Source organism: Pipra filicauda, unplaced genomic scaffold (genome assembly GCF_003945595.2).
Source record: "Pipra filicauda isolate LSUMZ 115617 unplaced genomic scaffold, ASM394559v2 scaffold253_size2546935_pilon, whole genome shotgun sequence".
Classification (NCBI taxonomy): Eukaryota; Metazoa; Chordata; class Aves; order Passeriformes; family Pipridae; genus Pipra; species Pipra filicauda.
The window spans coordinates 66000-89653 of NW_024104369.1; the positions used below are offsets into that span (position 1 = coordinate 66000).

At 50.0% G+C, this 23654-nt stretch overlaps 1 protein-coding gene across 2 annotated transcripts in view; it reads left to right on the forward strand.

The window, feature by feature from the left end:
• SLC4A3 (solute carrier family 4 member 3) overlaps window positions 1-23654 on the forward strand; it is a 33891-nt gene that overhangs the window by 1440 nt on the left and 8797 nt on the right. For both annotated transcript variants that reach the window (XM_027734158.2, XM_027734157.2), the window contains exons 2-14: window positions 4326-4466; window positions 5682-5838; window positions 9294-9628; window positions 10060-10202; window positions 10763-10974; window positions 16862-17013; window positions 17653-17833; window positions 18370-18505; window positions 18609-18783; window positions 19207-19303; window positions 21030-21214; window positions 22860-23073; window positions 23384-23605. In XM_027734158.2, the coding sequence (XP_027589959.2) occupies window positions 4413-4466; window positions 5682-5838; window positions 9294-9628; window positions 10060-10202; window positions 10763-10974; window positions 16862-17013; window positions 17653-17833; window positions 18370-18505; window positions 18609-18783; window positions 19207-19303; window positions 21030-21214; window positions 22860-23073; window positions 23384-23605 (2263 nt within the window). In that variant the 5' untranslated portion in view covers window positions 4326-4412. The remainder of the gene's footprint in view (window positions 1-4325; window positions 4467-5681; window positions 5839-9293; window positions 9629-10059; window positions 10203-10762; window positions 10975-16861; window positions 17014-17652; window positions 17834-18369; window positions 18506-18608; window positions 18784-19206; window positions 19304-21029; window positions 21215-22859; window positions 23074-23383; window positions 23606-23654) is intronic.

The following is a 23654-nucleotide window of genomic DNA, read 5'->3' on the forward strand; positions in this document are numbered from 1 at the left end:
GGCTGTGCAGCCCACTCCTGTTTTGTTTGGCTTTGAGGCTGTGACTGTCAGAGCAGCATTCGAATGCTTTGGTGTATGCAGCAGCACCCCTCCTTGCTCCTCTCCTCCATGGGCAGGCTCATCAGTATGTCTTTACAGAAAAGCTTCCCAGGCCTCTAATCCTTCTCCTTTGTGAGCGCTTCCCGTCTGCATCTATTAGCCGGAGTCCCTTCTCTTCCTCTATCCTCAAACCAGCTTTGCCCCCATGGCTTTATCCCTCCCTATCTTAACATCCACTCCTAGTCTAGACGCTCCACAGCTAAATTATACTCAGCTGATGGCCAAGGGATTAGGGAAGAGCTGAGGAGATGGATGCGTGGCCTGACGGCTGTCTCCACGCAGCCCCTTGCCCATGGAGCTGGGGCAGCCCCTTGCCCACGGAGCTGCCTATAGTGTTACGAGCTTATCTTTGTTGCAAAGGGGCAGTGTGACCTGCTTGCCTCTGCCCCTCGAAGATGTGCGTTTTTCACAGCAAAACAGGGAAGCTCCTACACTGGCATCGTGAGGCAGCCTTTGGGGGTCGGGGAAAGCCCCTCTGGAGTCCCTGTGAGCAACATGTGGGACATACCATAGCTGCCAGAACTGCAGGGACGTGCCTGCTTGCTTTCCTTCAGCATCTGTTAAGCCTAGATGGTCAGTATGATGGTCGGTACAAGGTACGGTCATTTAGGTGAGCCAGTTCTGTTTACTGATGTGTTTGTGGAGAGAGCAGGGATATGTGAGTGTGCACAGGTTGGCAGACTGTGGATTTTTCTGGACACCCTTTGAATCTGGCCTGCTGGCATGATGCTTTTATTACTGAAAATTACTTCCAGCGGGAATGCTGAATCATGTACTCCCCATAACCAGGAGATACAGTGGAATGAAGGTATCAGTCATTTGCTTTTATTTAGTGCTGTTTGGTTGGTTGTTTTTTTTGTGGTTTTTTTTAGTTTCCCATTTTGTCTTGTGTTCTTATGGCAGCCCAGGCAGTGATACCAGCAGGCTGGGCACTTTAGCATGATGCATATTAGCAGTATTCTCCCTGATATTAGTTTTAAGTTTCTATTTTAAATTTTAACCCATTCCTAAGTCTCTTTGTGAAGGGCTGCCTGACAAAAAAAATTAAAAAATCTTTACTTGTGTTTTATACTCTTGAGATCTTTCCAGACTGCTGGTTTGTCCCCTCCCCGTCTTAGTCATCCCATATTGTGCTAGACAAAATTAGCTCCTAACCTTTCCTTATAAATCATTTTCTCTAGCCCACTGGCAATTTTTGGTTGCTCTTCTCTGAACTCCATCTGTTGTGGGTAATAGAAAAGCCCGGCAGGATCCGACTAGGTGTCCATCCAGCCTTCCTCCAAAGGTGGCACAGAGTAAGGAGCAAGTGGCCTCTAGTGGCCAGCCATCAATTAATGTACCAAAGGGAATCAGCAGTGCTCCCAGGCTGTGGACTCTCCATTCTTCAGAAAGCAGGAGAGCTGGTAGGGTTAGGATTGGAGAACATGCCTTCCATCCTCACCTCTCTCCTCCCCAAAGAGGCAGAACCTCCAGACAGCTCAGCCCTGAGCCCCTCTGGCTTGGAGCACCCACACATCGCATCCTGCTTTCACAGGGTGGCGAGTGGAGCATTGATGGAAACCCTGTGGGTACCTCACGGTCCCTCTGAAATTTCAAAGCAAGTCCCCAGGGCTCTCGTACTTCTAGTACAACTGCCCGGCTTGTAGTTGTTCACCAGCATCATTAGAATGACATAGCTTCAGCATAATTCAGAATACGCTGAATTTGGTGGGTAAAGAAAGACTAAGTGGATTTCCCCTCCCTTTTAACTTCATTTAGGCAGTCAGGCAATAGTTCTAAACTCAGTGTAGCGTCTTGCAAATCTGGTGTCAGCAGAACGCATTGCATCCAGCAATTCTCCCAGACATGGGTTTCCTCCCTCCCAGAGCACAAATGCCCCTGCGGACCTCTGCTTTGCTCCAGACATACCTGAGCTTGATACGAAACAAAGCACAGTGCTTCACAACACAGCTGATAGGTTTTAGTTTCCTTCAGAGGCCCCACGAGGCACAGCGGGACAGAGGTGGCACAGAGGTGGAGCTGAGCATTAGCATTTTTTTTGTTAAATTATCATTTTGCTAGTTTTTAGGGATTTTGCCTCTACAGGTGCTGCTGTCCAAAGCCCCATCATCCTTTTACTCCCTCAAGTAATTGTGCTTGTAACACGTTTTTGCAGACAGTCTGGAGCTATGAATGTTCTGTTCCTTAAAAATATTCAATCCTTTCTTTAACAGACGTGATGCCATGGCCCTACAGAGTGAGGTTCCCCTGCCAGGTCTTCCTGCTGGAATAAAATGTTCCTTGCCTTCAGTTTCAAATGTACTGCTGTTTGTTTTTGTGGAATTATACCCTCTTCTTGAGTTAAATGCAAAAGAAAATAAAAGCCTTATATTACCCTTTTCTCTATCTTGTCTTCTACTAAAAGGCAACTCAGTCTCGGCCTACAGATGATTTCTAGACCTTTCTCCTTTTTTTCCTACTGTCTCTCTTGGAACCCTTTTGCTCTATTTTTCTTGGAAAACAGGGTTTGAAGTTGAAGATTACAGCTTAAGATCTACAGAGTGGATTAGGTGTTTTAATTCTTTTCTGCCTTGTTGCTTATGCCCTGGATGCTGCATTTGCTGTTTAGATGTCTGTCTTGGCAGCCTATTTCTCTTGAGCTGTTCAGGTCTTATTGAGGAATTACTGAAGAGTCCAACTAGGTGTGTTTCAGGGGTTTCTTCCCTTATGTTTTGCCTTGTTCCTGATAATTAGGAGGATGGACCAAAGAAGAATGCTTCATCAGTGGTCAGATTCGCTCCTCAAAAACTTGCCTTACGGACGGCCCTGGGATTTTTGGTTTGAATAAGCTCTTCAGATAGGCAGAGTAACCAGAGACTGTAGTAGCACCTTCTAGAGATCTTCAAAGATAGAAGGGATGATGAAGTAGCCTTACTGGTGTCACCTTTAACCCTCTGTTTTAATGGCCTGTCTTGAACAGTGTCCCATACTAGGTACTTCAGATGAGATAGTAAGAAACCCCTCTACAGATAACCGGGACATAAACTATAATATTTATTCCAAAGCTTTCAAAGCTGGAGAATAGCTTGTTCTAAAAGATGGATTTAACTTCTTGTACTTTTCTTTGTCATAAATACTTGTTTTATAAAACGTTGTTACCAGAGAGATGGCCAAGCTATCGTCTGACTTTGCAGTTTTTTAATCCTTGATGACATCAATGAAAAAAATGTTTTCTTTTGACTGTTTTTAATTCATTTGTATTCTACCTTTGTAGTTTTAACAAATGTCCCTTTTCTTGAGCTGTTAGCTGAGGAGACTTTGCCTCTCCCTGTACCCAAAGCACTGTGCATGTGCTTACATCTTCTCTGTTTCTCTGTATGAGTTCAGATGAGTTTTTGGAAGGCAGCATCTTCCCAGAGCCAGTCTCTGTGTCATCTCCAGTTCTTCCTGGGGTGCAGCTCATGCTGAGCTCAGCCTGCACTGTTGCAATAGACAATATGACTACAGCTGTTTGTGTGTTAGTTTCTATCCCATTCCTTGTCAACCGTGGCACCTCATTGCCTTCTTCACTTGCACAGAGCAGATCGCGCCCTTGGGCTGCCCGCAGGGTCTTCTGTGTCCCTTGGCCCCGCCGGTTCTGACAGGGCCCAGATCTGCAGCCTGAAGATTGGCCTCTTTGCCTGTAACTTGTGTTGTTTTGTGTGTGGTGTTTGAATGATGAACTGTTTGTCCTTGTGCTATCTCTGTGGCCTGCACAGATCTCTCTGAGGTTCCTTCTGGCCTTTTTTGGGATCTGCCCAATAAAACTAGGTGCCACAGGACCACTCTGCTACCTGCTCCTGGCATGCCCCCCCAGCAACTGATCTCTCCAACTTTATTTTTCCCTGGTGGTCAATCACACAGCTTTGCACAAATGTGCTGGTGGAGACGTGTCTGAACATGAAGCCTTTCTTTCTCTTGCACAGCCCATGCAGGAGCTATATGTAGCTGCTGTCTCCATGAGTCCCTCTGACCTTTCAGAGGAGGACAGGGTCCCATCTACCCCAAACTGTTGGAGCCGGTGGCCAAAGCAGTGCAGGCTGGGCCACTCACCCCAGCACACTGCCGGGGACAGGCCTGTCCTAGTGATGCCGGGGAGGTTCCCTGAGGGCCGGTGAGGGGACCTCTCTGGGTCAGGAGCCAGGGGGGTTGAGGGCAGTGGCCAGCAGTCTCCCACGACATTCCCTTGTCCTGCCCTCTCTCCACAGGTTATGCCACTCTCCAGGTTTGCTGGGTGCCTGCCGGTGAAAGAGAAGGGTTGATATTTTGCCCAGGCCCTTAGGTCCTGAACCAAAATGGCAGCTGGAGAGTCCCCTCCCGTAGGAGATGTCTTCATCGACCTGCAGCAGGTGAGGTGGGAATCCAGCAGCAGCGGGGCCGTCTCTTCTCTGGGGACTGTGCTCCTGCCAGGATGAGAGCAGGACTGGTGTCCTGGCAGCGTGCTGCAGTAGGAAACACAGCCTGTGTTCACCAGGGACAGGTCTGCACGAAGGGTGCCCCAAAGCTGCCTACAAGCCCACATCCACTCTGTGCAGACAGCAAACTGTGGCCCAGAAAAGGCCATAGGTTGCTCTGTGGGGTCCCTGTGCCTTCACGTGCCATTAGGTGGGGTAAGCAAGTGGCAGGAGGAGCTGGGCAGCTTGTAAATAGACAGTCCCCATTTAGGCTGGGCTTGGAACACCTGTGTGTTGCAAGGTGAGAGGAGAAGCAGTCTCACCCACAAATACAAAGTCGCTCCCAGGTCAGAGCTAGGAACAGCCGAGGGATGCAAGGAGAGGCACAGCTCGGCTAAAGCTGCCTTGCTCCCTCTTTCTGCCTAGCACAGACAGATTTGTCACAGTTGGGCCTCCTCCTGTTTCCATGGAAACACGGGAGTCCACAACAGCTCCACGCTGGCATTTCAGCTATATCGACGGAAAATTTTACCAGCTGCAACTGCTCAGGAGACAGAAAGGACAGGGGTCACCTGGTAATGCTCATCTCGGGACGTTCCCACTAGCAAAAAGAAGAGAAGTGCCCATAGCCTGAAACAGGCAGGAAAACCTGAAGAAAGCATCCAAGGGGAATGAGCAGTCCCTAGGTGTGTGTAAGGGGAGGTGGGAAGGCACAGGATGGTCAGTGATTCAAGGGCAGCTCACCAGAGCAGGGATACTGTTTTCTAAGGGGAAATGCAGAGGAGGTCTAAGAATGAGAGGGATGGCAGACTGGGCAAAGGGAAGGTCAGAGGGCAGCAGTTAAATAAGAGAGAAATTCCAGCCAAACAAAAGCTACACGTCTCCTCTAATGGGAAAGACAGGCACTGACATAAGCCCTTGATACCTGCTGCTCAAGGGAGGTGTGAAGGAACTCTGAAGTATCTCTCCAGAGTGTGCCTTGGAGCTTGCTGATCTGTTCTGCCTCTTGGTTTTGAGTGCAGCTGTGCCTCTATGTGAGAAACCATGCCCCAGCCCTGCCTTGTGGAGCCTGCTCCTCCTTAGCAAGCCAGCACTGTTTGCAGGGCAGGAGGATCCAGAGGGCTGTAAGGGTCTATGGGGGTTGATTCTTATCTGGCGGTTTCTGTGCAGGGCAGAGATCGCGCAGAGAAAGCCTCTCCTGGTGCCGAGGACGATGAGGACTTGGATAAGACTTTGTCAATCGAGAGATTTGGGGACCTCATAAGCAAGTCAGCATCAAGCAATCTGGAGAAGCAAAGTCGCAGCTACAGTGAGAGAGATTTTGAATGTATGTAGGTTTGAACTGTTATACCCATTTCCACCCTCACTGCCAACCCACACGCGCTCTGCAGCCTTGTGCTGGGACCCTGCAGATTGTATTAGCCTGCTATTCACTTCCTCCCTCCAGAGCGCTCCCAAAGTGCTATGTACACACAGTTTAGCACTTGTGCCCACAGCCTGTTCCCAGTCTGTTCCCTGTTTTCTCTGTCTCCACAGGCGTAGCTATCGCACAGCCCACGCAGCAGCGTAGCTGCCCAGGGTGTTCGATCACCCAGTCTCAGGGACCTCTGCAACTACTTCCCCAATATTGAAATTTCCAGTTTAAAACAATTTTTCTTCCATGTGCCTGCAAAGAAACATCCAAATATGACCAGAAGCCAGGCTGTCCTCCCCAGTCTGAAAGCAGATGGCTCCAGTCAGACATATTTCTGAATAGAAACCATCGGGCTTATCTGATCAAAGAAAGGACTGCAAAATAAAAATAGAGTGTGAATTTAAAGTGCTATAGCTATCTCACCTCAGTTCCTCCGAGCAGCATATTTATTCCTCTAAATGCCCTTCCATGATAGAGGCAACCATCTGCCCAAACTCACTTTCGCTGTAAAATGAGAGTGTACCCACAAGAGTGACTGTAGGCCATTGCCTGGTGTAGCTGGGTTGTGTTACCTTGTAGTAAAAACACTGAAGGGCACAAAGAGGCCCGCATCCAGCAGCCTGTTTGTGTGGCAGACACGTAGCAATGGTTGGGATAGTTTCCCAGTCTATGGCTCTAGACAGTCACATATTGCTTATTTTCCAGCTTGGCTTTGATGGGATACAGCCTTGGGAACATTATGTCCCAAGTACATCACCAGGCTGTTTTCTGCTTGGCCACTCATTTCCAATGGCTGTTGTAAAAGTTTGCTGGTAAAAGTCCATTACTGTAGTGCACTGCAGCTGCAGGTTTCTGCTTGTGTCATTTCTCTGCAAAGGCTCCATTCAAATAATACTTCCCACCTGAGCTCACAGTCACTCGTGCACGTGGCCGCAAGGTGCTAATAGCTTTGCTGTGGGTTGAATTCCTGCCCTGTGCCCATAGGACCTACCTGCTCAGAAGCTCTGCCTGTGTGCACAGGTGTGCGAGTTGGCTGGGAGGACATGGGCAATCTGCTTGAGCATGCATGGCAGAAGCTTCTTTGAAAATTTGACTAGAGATTTGTTCTGTTTGGGGTTGGTTTTTTTTCCCCTTTTTAATAGGAGAGTCCTTCTTCCTTTGTCAGAATCAAGCTTATTTTCCTCTGAGCTCCTGATGTATTCCTGTTGCCTAGGACTACGTCAACCCTGGTTATCAGAAGTCTTATGCAGTTTCATAAAGCTGGAAGATCTCATTGAAAAATAACATACCAGCCTATGGAGGTGAATGCCCTCTAGGCTTAGAAATGTTTCCTGCTCTAGTCAAAGCCAGGAATTCCTAATATGTAGGCTCTTCCTTCTGGGCTCTCTATCCAAATTACTTTTTCATATCTCTTGTATCAAGTTCACCAAGAAGTGTAATCAAACATCTGGGACACTGGTTTGGCAGTAACTTTCCATACAGGCAGGCAGTGCAAGGAATGGAGCTGGGAAGGAGGGCAGGGACTGGACACACAGGAGGACAGGGAGGAAGAAGAGGGAGGCATGGATCCTTTTGTGTTGGGTAGAGGTGCGTTTTTCCCACCTCCAGCCCACCTCTGTGCAGATGTGATCAGTTGACACTGGGCAGCTGAGTGCAGAGGCGCTCCCTCTGCTGTGCCAGATCACACACTTAGCATAACTGCCCTTCCCTGCAGCCCAAGGCTTCGGTTTCCTTCTGATCTTAAATGTAAATGTTTCTGTTTTGGGCTGATGTGAACAAGCCAAAAGGGAAAGATGGGCTGTGTCCTCACCAGCAGCTTTGTCTTGTAAAAGGAGCAACATGTATATAGTTGGGGCCTTCCTTGCTTCTTACATTAGAAATTTATCCCTGGCCTATCTGTGGCATGCAGAGCAGTGCTATAGAAGTACAGCAGCAGGACAGGAGGGTCTTTCTGCCAAATCTTGTAAGTGAAATAGGGTACATCTAGCTAAGTCAAAGAAAAGAACACTTTTGAGTAAAAAGTGTTTCTAAAGAGCCCAAACTCTTTGTAGATGTCTGACCAGTCCCAATCTCCTCTAATCTAATCACAGGTCTCTCCTGCTGAACTAGAGGGATGTGTGAAATATCCCTGCTGTTCCCAAGGGGGGAAACAAGGGAGAAAAGACTTGAGAAACCAAAGGAAAGGAAACATGACAGCAGAACAATGAACCTGCCTGGCTCTCCCAGGGAGAGGTTACAGCTTCCATTGAAAATGTCCTTTGAAGGTAGTTTTCACTGTAAACAGATTTTGCTGCCATGTCACAGGAAAGCTGGGAAGGAACCAAATCAAAATAGACTGAAAACAATTCCTCAGGAAGAGCTGCCGAGCAACACCGCCTTGCCAAGTGGCCAGTGCCCCCCTGATTTCAGTGGTGTCGAGTGCAGCCCCACGATCTGTGCATCCTGCAGACTGTCTATGGGAGGCTTTGTGGCTGCAGGTAGACCTGGCAGAAATGGCTTTCCTTTCTCTTATGGGGAGATGCTGCGTTTGCCCTGTTCCCTGCCTGGTGCATTGCCTTTGTTTTGGAGTGAAGGTTCAGAAATGCCCTTAATTTCTTCTCACTCACTCTTAATTCCCATGACACCCAGGTCAAGCCTGTATGAATTTCTCATTGTAGATTAGTTTAAAGAAAAGTCCTCCTACCCTGTTTTTTTTACACTGATTTTTAAAAGACAGCCTCCTAATTGAATCTGCATTTCAGAAGGTGGTGGACACACCCTCGCAGTACCTGGAACGTAGACTTAGGTTGCATCTGCACTAAAAGGCTCGGTCTGTTTTTCCTGTCTGTGGAGGAAGGACTTTCTGTCGAAGCCTGGAGGACAAAAAACATCTATTTAATAGCATCTATTTAACTCAAAGAACCCTGTGCAGAAGTCATAGCATCACAGAATCATTTAGGAAAAGACCTTTGAGATCATTGAGTCCAACTGTAAACCTAGCACTACGTCCACCACTAAGCCATGGCCCTAACCACTAAGTTATCTTGCCTGTTTGAGAATGCAAGAGGATGTTGCCTCTGGCAGGTCACCACAGCTCTGTGCAGCCATTCAAATGGCTTTTGGCAACACTGGGAGAGGAGTCCTGCCTTCCCCAGGGCTGTGGAGCTGTGTTGGGGTGGTTTGGCACTGCACAAGGGCTGTCTCCCCACCTACTCCAGGCTGGACACAGCCTGCCACATCACTGAAAGAGCTTTGCTGTGTCCCTGTGGGCTGGTGGCTCTCCTTGCCCTTCCTGGCCCTTGATCTCCAGACCAGGCTGTTTCCTGGAGGGGCGCCTGGCAGGTTCCTCCCAGCCTCTTCCTGCCCCTGACTCTCTTTTTCTCTCTCAGTCCACCGCCAAACCTCGCACCACATCCATCATCCCCTTTCCACTCACCTCCCTTCTGCCCTCAAGTTCCAAAAGAGGCCCCCCCGTGCCAGCAGGAGGAAAAAAAGGAGGAGGAAAAAGAAGAAAACCTCGGTACCCCCCTCGGAGGTCACCCCTACCATCCAGGAAGAGGACGAGGAGGGAGGAGAAGAGGAGGAAGAAGAGGAAGAAGAAGAAGAGGAAGAAGGAGAATCTGAGGGAGAGGAGGTCCAGGAGAAAGAAATCTCTGCTGAGTCTGAGGGCGAAGCTCGTGGGAAGGAAACATCCCCTAAGCTGGAGCCTCCAAGCAAACCAAAGGCAAGGCCAGTGCATCCCAACCTGGATGGGGCTTGGAGGCTGGGGGGAGGTAGAGGGAGGGTTCCAACAAGTGCGTTGCTCAGCGGGAAGAAGTTGTGGCTGTGCACTATTGTGGTAAGTGTTTTTATCCTTGCCTAGCAGAGATGGGCACTGGGGGACAGTGACAGGTAAGTCATTGCTTGGGGTGGATGCTGGGGAGGGCATGCTTGACCATTTTGGGGGTGTAAGATCCATGGGGAAAGATCAATGTGTCCTTAGAGTTTATAGGTTGGTGAGGGGCTCAGTATGACCAGTCCCAGGGTATGGGGCATGAGAGGCAAGTTGATGTTGCCTGTTCAGGGAGATGGTGACATGGGGAGGATCTGCATGCCAAGGATTGGGGTGAAGGCTGCCTGCTCCAGCTCTTGCTGTCAGGACTGTTGTCTCTGCAGTTCACTGTCGGCAGCGATGAGGAGGAGTCCAGCAGCGCTCTGGGTCCTGCACAGTTCCACGTGGAGGAGGAGTGTGGCATCCTGTCTCCCATGCCTCGCTTTGCTGACCTTCTGCAGGACAAGGGCCCTGCCTCCCTTCACAGGTAGGCGAGCAGTGCCAAGCTGCCTGCTGCTCCCCCTGCCTCAGGGTCGCTGCACAGAGTCTGTCCCCATGGGTAGTAGCCGTGCCCAGCCTGAACTTGCCTGCTGAGCCAGAGGGGACATGGGGCCCAGAGGGAGAGCAGCTGTGAGTAAAAGGGCTACTCTCCAGTCAGACAGTCACTCCACGGGACTCCTGCAACATCCTTGAGTCTGTGGGATCCCCAGGGTATGGTTTTGGGGGCACTGGGCTGCACACCTGGAGTACCCTTCCTCCCAACTAATTTATGCTGTTGTGCTGACCTGCAAGATGGGAAGCCCCAGGAGGGAACTCTGAGGCCATTGAATCAGAGGTGGGTCTCCAATACTGACCGTAAGCTGATCCCACTCTGTGATGGGGGAGAGGAAGAGCAGAAGGGACAACCTTTAGGCTTTGGAATAGGTGACTCCTGGCTGTACTCCTTCTCAGGGACTTTTTGGTCAGGGCTGGGCCAAGGGACTCCAAACCCTGAGGGCCATCCTCATTCACCCCACTTGCTACCATCAGTCCCTTTGGTTCCTACAGCCCCCCCGGGCCTCGAGAACGTCTGTCGCGTGGGTGGGAGAAGCGCAAGCCCTGGGGCCAGGTGGCGAGTGGACAACGGGTTACCTATGACTTGAAGGAGAGGATGTGCATCGGCAGCATGACCACACTGGAGAGCGCAGCATACCAGCGTGTCCCCACGGATGAGGCTGAGGCCCAGATGCTGGCATCCGCTGACTTGGATGGCATGAAAAGTGAGGCTTTACAACACTACCTGCATTACCAGTGTGTGTGTCCCTTTGTCTCGTGCTTCTCTCTGCTTTACCCTCTTCCCTAGCAATCTCAGGCATGGAGTTCAGCCTGCCACAGGACCTGGTCCTCACTTACCTCAGACCCTGCTTTTCCAACAGTATCTCACCTCTGTCAGCTTTGCATTGTCCACAGCACCTATCCCCATGTTTTCAGCATCTCTACTCCCACCCACTCAATGAATGCTTGCTCCTCCACCCACCCCACTGCCCTCTCTGGTTCAGGGCTCCCAGCATTTCCCTGAGACCCAGCTCTCTCGTCTCCTGACACACTTTCCCAGCAATCAGCCCTCTGTGTGACACGCCAGCTCTGGTATTGCAGAAAAAAACCTGAGGTGAGGAGCCTCTCCTCTCCTCGCCTCTCCTGGCAGAGGCAGCTGCCCCCTCTGGAGTGCCTCAGAAGGGGACTGCCCCTGTGTGTGGCACGAGGGCAGAGAGAAGAGACGTCATGGAAATGCACGCTCCGGGCCTGAGGACATGGAGAATTCAATAGGTTGCTCTGCAGGCTGGAGAGGGAGGGAGACACCAGAGGGGAGTGAGGGAGAGAAGCAGTGCTGCACACGCAGCCTGGCTGTCCCCGGGCCACGAGTGCCGCATCCCTGGGCATCTGGCACAAGACCCCACGGCAAAGCGAGGACGCTGCTCCTGAGGAGCTGGTGGGGCAGCCCCTACGGAAGCATCCCTGGGTGGAGCCAGCCTTCCTGGAACCTCGTCAGTCATCAGGGCTTCTGCAGCTGGCACCTTCGTGCCCCATGAGGAGGTGAGCGAGGCACCAGGGCTGTCCCCAGGGCTGCGGTGAAGCCTCCCCAGGGGGGCAGCTTGCTTTGCACACATCAGCCTGGTTACCCTGCTCCCTCATCTGAAGGCAAGTGGTTCATGACACCTGACCCCTGACTTTCACAAGGACAAAATGACAACCCTTCAAGAGAGAGAGGAGCCAGCGAAGGAATCGGGAGGGGGCAGCAGCCCGGAGGTAGCGATAAGCGCTCATATTCGCAACTCACTCAGCTATGAAGACTTTGATGAATTTGCCTTCAATTTTGAAGACTATGATTTATGGGAGGCCATCAGAAACCATCTGGGCTACCCAGGCGGGGAGCCCACCTGTAAGTACTGGAGCAGTGACCCTACAGTTGCAGCTGTAGATCAGAGCCCCCAGTACAGTGCATATCCCCTCCTGTGTTTGCTGTCTGCACCCTCGCCATGTCAGGTTGGTCTCCTGGTTTAGGAGAGGTATGGTCTTGCCCCACCATATGCCTGGGGACACTGGAGATGCTGCTTGATGTCTGTGTGTCTGTTCAAGGTCTTAGTACAGATCTGTGTCATAGTGTTGAAGTGCTTTACTGTGTGTGTCTCGCTCAAGCAGCCCTGGAGGCAGCTGCATCTTGCTGTTTGTGCTTATCAGGATGTGACCCATGCTGTGGCCAGAGAAAAAGCAGCTGCTTCGAGGTGTGTATAAGGACAAAGAGATTTCCTTTTCCATCTGTAGCACAAGGTGACAGTGTGCTGCTGCTCTGTTTGATGGAATTTGAGTCAAGGTGCGGATCTGACAGCAGAGGTGGGTATCAGGTTTTCAGCTCTGCACCACAGCCTAATGCCCAGAGAAAAAAATAACCTAATCCCTGTGTCTGCAGGCTTGAGCGTGGCTGTGAAATTAGCTGATGGCAGGCTGGCTGGTGTGCCTGGAAGGGGGAAAAGAGGAAGGAAACAAGAGTGAGAAAAACAGGGAAGAAGAGGATAGGAATCCTGAGAGTGAAAAATGCCTTTCTGTTCTTTGCATCTGTTTCTATACCTGCACATCCCTTGCAGAGGGATCTCTGAGCCATCCCAGGGACCTCACAGAAAGCAGAGCCTTACTCCCACCATCGCACAGGAGTTCTTCCTTAGCAGATGGTGGTAACTCAAAGGTGGCTTTGTGACTCACTTTGGGAGTGATAATGTTCATAGCCAGAGCTTTGTGGCAGTTGTCCAAGTGTCCTCATCTGGATCGTGTGTTATTTTTTCAAGGGATTTTAGGAGTGCCCATGGGAGGGTGATGTGGTCCCAGAGCTAACACACTTATTGGCTTTGCACACAAGAGTGGGAAGGGAGAGTGCTTGCAACAGGCACTCAGGATGCCTTGGTTCAGCTTCTGGCTCTGCCACAGACTGTGTGATCTCAGGCAAAACACTTAATTTCCCCTGCCTCATAATCCTAGCATCATGTTCTCTTTGTCATCTGTCCCATCTTTACAAATCTTCAGGGAAAAAATGTCTGCCTATGTGCTTCTACAGGGACCAGCAAGTGGGGATTAGGTTCTGGCTTTTACAGTAACAAGTCTGCTACTTGTTACTGTAAATTGATAGAGCATATAATAGTAGCAAAGTTCAAAATAGAAACCTGGAGCAAATTGGTCCCATCAGGTCTCCCAAGCTGAGTGAACTGTACATTAAAAGTGTGAGAAATTTCCCCAGGTTCACCTGGAAAAGGATGGCTATTCTTGGGAAGGTAGAAGGGGCAGATCACTCTGCAAGGCGTGATATACATCACTTGTAAAGTGGGGAAATTTGGCTTGCTAGCGTTTAATACATTCATGGATTGCTACAGCTAATATTGCTGGTGCTTGAAACAGGATGCACTGTACAGTCAACTCTTAATTATTTCTGTATAATGAATTCACACTGTGGATTAATCCTGCAGAGAGAGATGGCAGAGTCAGACACGGCAAAGACCCAGAGTCTGTTCTGTGCAGAACCAGTTCACTTTTGGCAGTGCCCCTTGCCCAGCTATTCAGTCCATAGCAGTCCAGGACCAACTCAGATCCAGGAGGAATCGGTTACCTTTTGAATAGAGTTGAGTCTGTGGTCTCCTTGCACTCTTTAAAATGTTCATAGCATGGGCAGTGCTGGGCAGGGATACCTGGGTGGCAGCAGGGATGAGCTGGGGTTCAGCTGTTCCTATCACATTGGACTCAGCGTCAACCAGGAGAGACCTGGGCTTTGTGCGGGACAGGGCAGTAGCTTTTTCTAGAAGCCAGCATAGGGTTGTCTTATGGCATGTTGATTAGCATTTTGTTTAGTCTAGCTTTAAATATTTCAAGAGATGGAGTTTTAATCTTTTTTTCTTGCTACAGTTTAACCATTAGGGTATATGGGCAGTGTGCACCATCCCTGTGATGCAGGTTGCTCTCTAGTACTGATACAAATACTCTGCTACCTCTTTCTGGTCTTCCTGTTTGTGGATCAAGGAAAATGAAAAGAGGGAACACAAACGGAAAGAAGTTGCCTGATGAGTTGGATTGACTAGCACAGGCACTCTGGGGGAAGACTTTAACCAGTGCAAAGTCATATTTGTCATATTCAGATTTAAGCTGGTGGAAAAGGAACTTGGTCATCTGAAGAAATCTGACTTCTGTGGAAGCCAACATGGAAGATCTTCTGGAGGACACTGTAGGAGATGCTGTGTGGGAGGGTGACATACTAGTTCATTGTAGTGGAGCTACCACAGGAACCTCTGTCTGTCCTCTGATATTGTCACTGTCTCATGCTCATATCCTGGGGAGCAAGAGCTGTATTCCCTGGGGAGTTTGGCTTCAAGCAAGAAGGGCAGACCTATACCCTGGACATATCACTCTTTGATCTCAGTCCAAGATTCTGTCCTGAATAAGTACCCCAGACTTAGGTGCTCTCTTGAGCTTGACTTTCATTTGGGGAAAGCACCAGTCTCACAGAACACAGAAAGGGTCTCTATGAGCAGCCTGGAGCATCTCAATTGGGCTTTGCATGAGACTCCCAAAAGCCAGTGTCCTTTTCCTAAGTTAAGCCCATGTGCGCACTCTGCTCCTGTAGTTGTATCCCCCAGCTGGCATCTCAGTGGCCACAAGTACTGCCAAGGGAGACCAGCAAAGTGGATCTCTCCTTAGTCTTCTGTAGGGCTCTGGAGGTATGCCTTCACCAGTGCACTCCAACCCTGCAGCACTCCGGCTCCTGTCCCTGTCACTGAGTCTGGGAGTCACTGGAGGCTCTGTCAGGAAACTTGGCTCCTTGTGTTTTATCTGTCCTCCAGCCATTTGGTGGCTGAGACTGGACATGTGAATGCTTTCTGGGCCTGTTGCTGAAGAGCACTGTGTAATAAGTTGTCATCACCATAGGGAAAACTTGCTGTGCTCTGGGTGAGCATTCTGTCTTGCTGGGCAGAGCGTACTCTGGCCCTGGTCTTCCAGTGACATGGTGAGAATGAGTCCCAGGGTGCATATGAGAATCAGAAGCTACAGGGATTGGAGCAAAGTTGCTGGATACCAAAATTGTCTGCCTGGTGGACTGCTTGTACAATCTCACAAAGAGTGTGATAAAGTGGCTACTGTGCACACAGGAACTCAGAAATCCATGCAAAATTCCATGGAAGCCCCACACATGCCCGACTCCCAGAAATGTTTGTAGTGGTGGGCAGTTATTGGCTCCTATCGACATTGCAGTGCAGTAAGTGGAGCAGGGAGGAGTCCTGCCATCAGCAGGACGTGCATCAGTAGGGCAGCCAATGGGGGAAAATGCCCTGAGGCTCAATATTGATTCGTTTTATATTTAATTTAGCGACCCAGATTTCCAAGGTGCAGGGCCATGGTATGCCTGGCCCAATGCTGGGTGTGTCTTTCCATACCATATGTGCATGGATATTTCCCTAAAACATCAAAGAGATTACTCAGCTTTCAAATGCAGTGCTTTTTACTGCCTCTCATACCCTGAGAGCTGCAGGTCTTCAAGCTAAGTGCAGAAAGGTGCATGCAGACAGAACATTCATCCCAGCCAATGGAGAGCTGAGAGAAGACCTTGGCATTGTCTTACAAGCATGGCCAGCAAACCTCGATGGACCAAACCTGAGCAAGAGCGCTCACTCCATGATCTCCATGGTGGAGCCTGCCCATCCTGGAGGCAGGCTCTGAGGCTTTCCCCATTCCCACGGTTTGTCTGTGCTGAGAAAGATACACTTGCTGTCTCTGAATAGTGTCCAGGGAAACTACTCTCCATGGCAGGCTGTTGCCCAGGTGCTGTTTCTCCAGCATTGCAAAGGGGGTTGGCACAGTTGTGACTGAATCATTTTGGTGGGTACTGGTTTGCCAACAGCACTGGTAGCTTGGTGGTTGGTCTGTACTTCAGCCTTAACAGCCTCTCTAGAGGCTTTGTGAGGCTTTGTTTCAGCCAGCCACTCTCTAAGGCAGACCTTTCCGAGGGCATCACAGCGGCACTGCAGAATGTCTAGAAGCAGCGATAGCTGGAGTTCACTGCCCAGCGTCCGTGCCAGCCCCAGCTGCAGTGTTATCCTACACTCTCATTGCACAATTAAATAAAACAGTCATTGATATTTCCTTATGTCTCCCAGACCAGCAGCTAAATATCCTTCCCCTTCACTGCCCTTTCTGCTTGCTGAGCGCCAGGCCTTCCTCTGGTGCGAGAGATGAGCCCCAGCCAGGTGCCTGCCTGTGCTATCTGGGGTGCAGAGCTGTGCAGTCAAGGCTGCAGGTTGCTTTTTCTTGAGGGAGTATGGGGAGGGTTCACACACCACTTGTTTGGGTACCATGAGTAAAAGCTTTCGTGATGAAGCTCCAGTGTATGCACAACCTGGGAGGAAGCCTTCTTTGTGAAGAAATTAGCTCACAGACATCTGGAAGAGCTGAAAGTAGGCAGATGAAGCAGTAAGGATCTTCAAAGGTCTGGAAGATGATGGTGAGTTCTCTAGCTGCCAGAGCTTTGGTGGCATAAGCTAATGAAAGAAGAGTGTGCTTGGATGTGTTTCCCTGCCAGACAGTGTGTATCCACTAGACAAATTGGCGGTCTTTTTTTCTTTCCTATGTCTTCAGGCCACCGTTTTGAAGATAACCCTGGTGTGAGGAGACATCTGATGAAAAAACCATCTCGGAGTCAGATCACCAGGACAAGCAAAAAATTAGCATCAACTCCATCTGTCAAGAAAAAGAAGAAGAAGAAGAAGCTGGATAGAAAGCCCCATGAGGTATCCATGTGCTGTCCTCCCACACTTGTTCAGAAGACATAAATCAGGACTAGAAACGTGCAGTTTATGAAGTGATAAATGTGTTTCTATATAATTAATTCTTTACATGACCTTGAGGGTGACATTTCAAGCTATTATCCATTATCTTGGGGGCTGAAAATACACTTTTTTCAATAAAAGTAGAGATTTCCCTGAAATTGCAAAGCTTTGACCTTAGGAAAAACATTAAAATATCCCAGAAATGGTAGTGCTGTTGTGGAAATTGGCAGCATGGTAATATCGTCATCTCTGGTAACTGTGGAAAATTCTGGGGGAAACCAAGAAGGAGGCAGACGACAAAATTGTCACAGTTTGGTGGAAAGGGATGCAGCAATGCATCACTCTCTCTCATCTGCCCACACCATCTGACTTGAAGCTTTCTGGTGCTCCATGTGCTGATGGAAGCTCCTGCCACGCTGTCAGTGATATTTGTCCTGGCTGCTTCTGTTCATCAAGCCTCTGGTTAACTACAGCAGGCTTGCTCAGGCAGTGCTTCAGACCAGGCGGTGCCTTGAGAACAGAGCTCAGGCTTTCTGTGTGTTGCTAGTAGAGCTGTATACATCAGGGGAAGTCTCATGTCCTGGCTGTAATTCGCACTAGGTGTTTGTGGAGCTGAATGAGCTGGTGGTGGATAAGAACCAGGAGATGCACTGGAGGGAGACGGCCCGCTGGATCAAGTTTGAGGAGGATGTGGAGGAGGATACAGCAAGGTGGGGGAAACCCCATGTAGCTTCACTGTCCTTCCGCAGTCTGTTGGAGCTCAGGAAGACGATTGCCCACGGTGAGTCAGGAGCAGCAGGCCAGAGTTTGGCTCTGGCTCTGGGACAGGTTTTGCTGGATAGCTTCTGTCACTGTTTGGCCCATCATTGGAGGCACACAACAGTGTCTCTGTCCAGTCTCCATGAAGGGCCTGTGGAGACATCCTGCAACCTGTTTGGCAGGGTTTACAATAGTCCAAGGGTGGCTGTGTTGGTTCCATGCTCTGCTTCACTGCTCTTGGGCACGTGACAGCCGCAACACCCAGCTGTGTCTCGGCTGACAGGTCTTGGACCCATCTTTGGTGTGAAATGGAAAGTTTGGTCAGAGCAGGAGACTGAAACAAAAGGAGATACCAGAGTGACCAGTGCGTCTTGGAGATTTTGGGTTCTCTTGGGACAAGAGTTTACAGAAAGGACATAGGGCACCTGGACTTGGGGCATTTCTCATCTGAGAGACTCTATGAGCCCGGTTCCTAGTGGAACAACTGTGTCCCCAGAGTGTGCATGAAATGGGGAGCATTGCACACTAGGAGCAGGGCTCTTCCCCTCTTGATGGCAGGTGCTGTCCTCCTTGACTTGGAGCAGACCACTTTGCCTGGCATTGCTCACCTCATGGTGGAGACCATGATCATCTCTGACCAGATCAGAGCAGAAGACCGAGCCAACGTGCTGCGCGCCCTGCTGCTGAAGCACAGGTGGGTGGCACACAGATGAGGGATCCCAGGGCTCAGGGATTACATGTGAGCCCTGGGTGGGAAGGGAGGCAGGTCCTCTCATGGTCACCACTCTCCCCCCCAGCCACCCCAATGATGAGAAAGAGGGCTTCTTCCCAAGGAACCACTCCAGCTCCAGCATGAACTCCATTGTGGGGAACCACCACCACAACCACACCACAGACACTTGTGTGCCCCTCATGGGGGAAGAGCGCATTGAGATGGCCGACCCCAAGGCCAACGAGACCGAGTGCAAGGAGGTGAGGGTGACGGGGGTTGGGGGGAGGTACTGTTTATTTTTACACGCTCCAGGGACAACTCTTGGCTGACAGCAACCCTTGGAACCCACCTCTGGGCCCCTTCATGGGGGAACCTTGTACTGCAAGGACTGAGCTGCCCTGGATCACCCAGAGTGCTGGAAATTGGGTCACTGCATTATGATTTTGGAACCTAATTTTAGCTTGGCACTGTATGCGGATGTCTGCTTGAGCATGTAATGGCAGCAACAGCCCTGGTGCTTGCAGGGTGGCCTCTGCTGTGAGGGTGCCTTGCCTGTGAAGCAGAGTGTTGGGTGTGCAGCCAAGGCAAGCCCAGCTGCAGTTACGGCAATGGGGTGCAAGGCCCTGTGGGGAGACCAAAGCATGGAGATTTCATCCTTACTTGTTTGTATTCTTGCCTGGCAGAAAAACCCACATCTCCATAACTCTGAGGGCCACCGTAAATACCTGAAGCTGATGGAGAAGATCCCTGAAGATGCAGAGGCCACAGTAGTTCTCGTGGGTAAGAGATGGCATGTAGTGTCCCCCAACAACTAGTGCAGATCTTGGTCTGGCCCCAACTGTCTGTACCCTCCTGAGAGATATTTGGTCATCTCTTACATGTTTCCAAAGTTCAACTGAGGAGGGAGCCTGGTACACTCTCTCCTTTGCTGATGGTGCATGTTCTCTTTGTGGTAAATGTATGGGGTGCCAGGGTAGTTCTTTTCCTAAATTAAAAAAAGAGGACGATAGACTCTGCTGCTGAGAACTGGGGCACAACTTAGTGGTGAAAGTCCTGCCAGGCTCACCAGAACCTCTGGTTTTGCAGCTCAGAAGTAAGTAAGTGGTGCCTGAGGGACTGGTGGCCAGGCTACAACTGCTCTTGGGCCTCTGAGCATTGCTGCCCTCTGTCTGCCTCTTCAGACCTCACCAGCACCTGGTCCCTGTCCCTGACCAGTGTTGACTGCTGGTTGTGTGTGCCAGGGAGCTTTCAGTTTACAGAAGCAGGGCGTGGCTAGTGGCAAAGTCTCAGGTATTGGCCATAGCACTGCCAGGGGATTTTTTAGGGCTATGAGCAGGCAGGCTCAAGCATCACTGGGCTTGGTTCCTTCTGACTGCAAGAGTATTCCTTCTCAGCTCTTTGCTGGCATTAACATCTGAGCAAACCTAGCAAGCAAAGTAAATGTCATTGCCTATCCAGTAGATTAAAAGCTCAGGCAAAGATGCTTGGCAGCTCAACCAAACTGATTCTTAATCATGATGAGGCCAAATCAGGTTCATAAACGCACTTTGAATACTCACAAAACTAAACATTGGCTTGTTTCTGAGATAAGGCTGTGTCTTGCGATTCGCTTGGACTCTCGGATGGCCCATATTTGCCAGTCTAACACAGAACACAGCTCTTTGCTGGACACAGATGGCAGAAAGATCAGTAATAATGCCACAGAAATACAAGTATTCAATAAACATTTGTGTTCGGTAAGTGAAGGAAGCAGCTGGCGTGCCGGAGGATTCAGGAGTACTTCCCAATCTGTCAGGAACCGAGGAGACTGTCAAAGCACTGATGAGATACAGACATTGTAAAACAAACTGTGTAGTTTGCTCCTATGAGTCTAGAGAACTGACTTACTTTTCCCTGGGAAAAAAAAAAAGTTTAGGAATACAGGGAACATACAAGATAACAAAAGAAATCTCATAGCATCAGTGCCCAAGAAGGGAAGGACAGTGAGCCAGTACCTATAGGTGGTTTAACCTGACATCCTTCTCGGCCAACATAATGCCAGAGCTAATATGGGACTCAATTAATAAAGAGCTAAAGAATAAGAATGTAATTATTGCCAAGCAATGAGGTTTATGGGAAATAGGTCATGTCAAACAAACCTGATTTCATTCTTTGATGAGATTAGAAGTTTGTTTGATAAAAGTAACATATGAGAGTCTTCCTTCCATAAGTGGGAAGCAATCTTCCGATTTAAAATTAGGCCTTCATAATGTAAGTAGAGCCCATCTGTAAGGGATTAAGAATGGGCAAACTGGGAGGCTAAATAAAGTAGCACTGCTTGTAAATGATCAGTAAAGGACTTGGAGCAGTCCTCAACATGTAGCTGAGTGCTGTGTCAGTGGCCTGGAGAACATGCAGAACTGCAGGGCTCCTGGGAACCCCTGAAATCCTTGCTTCCACTGTTAAAGGCTACCCAGTACAGCTCACCGCAGTGATTAACTCTGCTCCAAACATTGCCTCCTGGTAGGTTGTGTGCAGTTCCTGGAGCAGCCAACTATGGCTTTTGTCCGACTAAATGAGGCCGTCTTCCTGGAATCTGTCTTGGAGGTCCCAATTCCTGTCAGATTCATCTTTGTGCTTCTGGGACCTAGCCAGGCCAACATGGACTACCATGAAATTGGCCGCTCCATCTCCACCCTCATGTCCGACAAGGTGAGAAGCTGATGGACGGTGATGCTGACAAAGGCAAGGGAGTTTTGGTGGTTCCTTAGGAGACAGTCCTGAGATGAAAGTGCTGAGAGATGCTGTGCATGGGCCTGGGTGGGGTAGGCAGGTGTGAGCACCTGGGATTTTTAAGAGCATCCTGGCTTGACTAAGGTAGAACGCTTCAGTACAGAGAAAAGAGTAGGACAGACACTTGGCTGGGTGAAGAAAGGGGCCATATGTAAAAGCAGGAGCAAAGAATGCCCAAGGTTAGAGGAGTGGTGTTCAGTTGACATTTCTCAAACAGAGAGGAGGGGAGGCTGAGCAGTGCCTGTGACCATGGCACCTGGCCCAGACCACACTGATAAAAAGACCCAGCAATGCCTGGGGATGGTTGTCAGGTGTTTGGATGAAGCTTCCTAGCTGAGTCCCATGGCTCAGGCATCCATGCAGAGGAGCACATCCATACAGGAGGAGAGATGAGGAGGCGGGAAGGTTTTTCTGCCAAGTGCGTGCACTGCTAGAAGTCCCCCATCTGTCTTCATGGCAGGAAAGTGAAATTCATTAGCTTGTTTAGGAATTAAATGCAAAAAGACAATCTGAGCATCTGCATACATCCAGGACAAGAGGATCAGAGATTCACAGGGTTCTTCCGGCTGGTGCCATGTAACTATAAGCAAGTAACAAACATTCCTGTCCTGCCAATAGTGCACAACTTTCCCTGAACTGGAGACTAAAAGGTTCAATCAGAAAATGTGAGTTATAGACAACAAGGTCTCCCAGGTGAAAGATCCCTTCCCTGGAGTTGTACAGGGCACAGGGCTCAGCTGAGAATGTGTTTTTACCCGGAAGAGGTGAAATGCCATATTCCAGCTTCAGCACCTTGTTTGTGGACTGATCTTGTTCATTTGAGTCTCTGCTCATCTTGCTGGAAGAGGAGAGGCAGCTGCTGCAGCCAGGGCTGGCTGTAGCAAGGTTACACAGTGGCTGGCGCCATGGAGAGAGTACAGTATCGTTTACATTGAAGTGTGGCTCCAGGGAGTCTGTGTGCTGCAGGGACCTTAGCTGTCCCCTCCCTGCTTTAAAGGCTCTTCACTTGTTCATCATCCTCCAGCCCTTTCTCTGAAGGCATGTTTCAGAGGCAGTGCAGCACTTCTGCCTGTTTGCCAGCACCTCCCTGCTTATTTGCAGTAGTGCTGTCCCCTCCTGGTCTCCTTGGAGTCCTTCCTTGTTATCCTGCCCTTGTTCTCAGAAGTATCTCACCTTTTCTGCCTGGTTTCCCTTGCATGGCTTCCTTCATGCTGTAGACTCCTATTTTCTCTCTCTCCCTCTCTCCCCCTCTCTCCCTCTCCCTCTCTCTCTCTCTCTCTGCCATGTGGAGACTCCCAAGAGTCTCTTATGCTTCCTGCTCAGGTCCTGGTTCTTGTGCTTTTTATCTGTGGTGCTTTAGGGCTCCACCAGCTTTTCCCTCAGAATGAGAAGCGGGATTCAGGAGTGTGGGTCACAGAGTGGCAGTAGTGAGACGAGTAGTGGGTTGAGGGAGCAGGATGTTACGGTAAAGGTCACAGCAAGTGTTGACTTTCCAGGCTGTAGGTAGCTGGGTCTAGTCTTGGTCTGAGCCTTCTCCCTCTCTCTTTTTCCCTGCCCCTCCCAGCACTTCCATGAGGCTGCATACATGGCAGATGACCGTCAAGATCTCCTCAACGCAATCAATGAGTTCTTGGACTGCAGCATTGTCATCCCCCCATCAGAGGTGGAGGGGAAAGACTTGCTCAAATCCATTGCCACCTTCCAGAAGTTGCTGCTGAAGAAGAGGAAGGAGAGGGAGCAGAAGTCCATGAAGGAGGGGACTGTTCAGGAAGCCAAAGGTCTCTCCACTCACATTTGGGCAAGTTTATGCCTAGTGCCCTGCATGCCCCAGTGGGCCCTCCCCTCCCAGAACCTGGCAGGGGTGTGAGGAGGTCCTGGGTCCTGCAGTGGGGAGCTGGGAGGGGGACAAGGGGAGCAAGACACTGGCTGTGGGCAGCTCTGGCAGCTGGGGGCAGTGGGATGTGCAGTGGAGGGGGATCACCAGGCTAGTGCTGCTGGAGAAAGGTCTCTACAAGGTATTGGGGAGAGGGACAGCCCAAGGGCCCACCTCTGTTCCCTGCTCAAGCTCTGCCCTCCGTGCATCTCTAGAGCTGTGTGAAGTGAAAGCTGAGGAAGAAGAGGAGGAAGCTGAGGACGACCCTTTGAAGCGAACCGGGATATTTTTTGGAGGTCTGGTTCGGGACATAAAGCGCAGGTACCCCAAATACCTCAGTGACATCAGAGACGCCTTGCACAGCCAGTGTCTCGCAGCCGTTCTCTTCATCTACTTTGCTGCTCTCTCTCCTGCCATCACCTTCGGGGGACTCCTAGGTAATGGGCCTGCTTTCTGGTCTGTTCTTTGCACTCTGGGACACTGGCT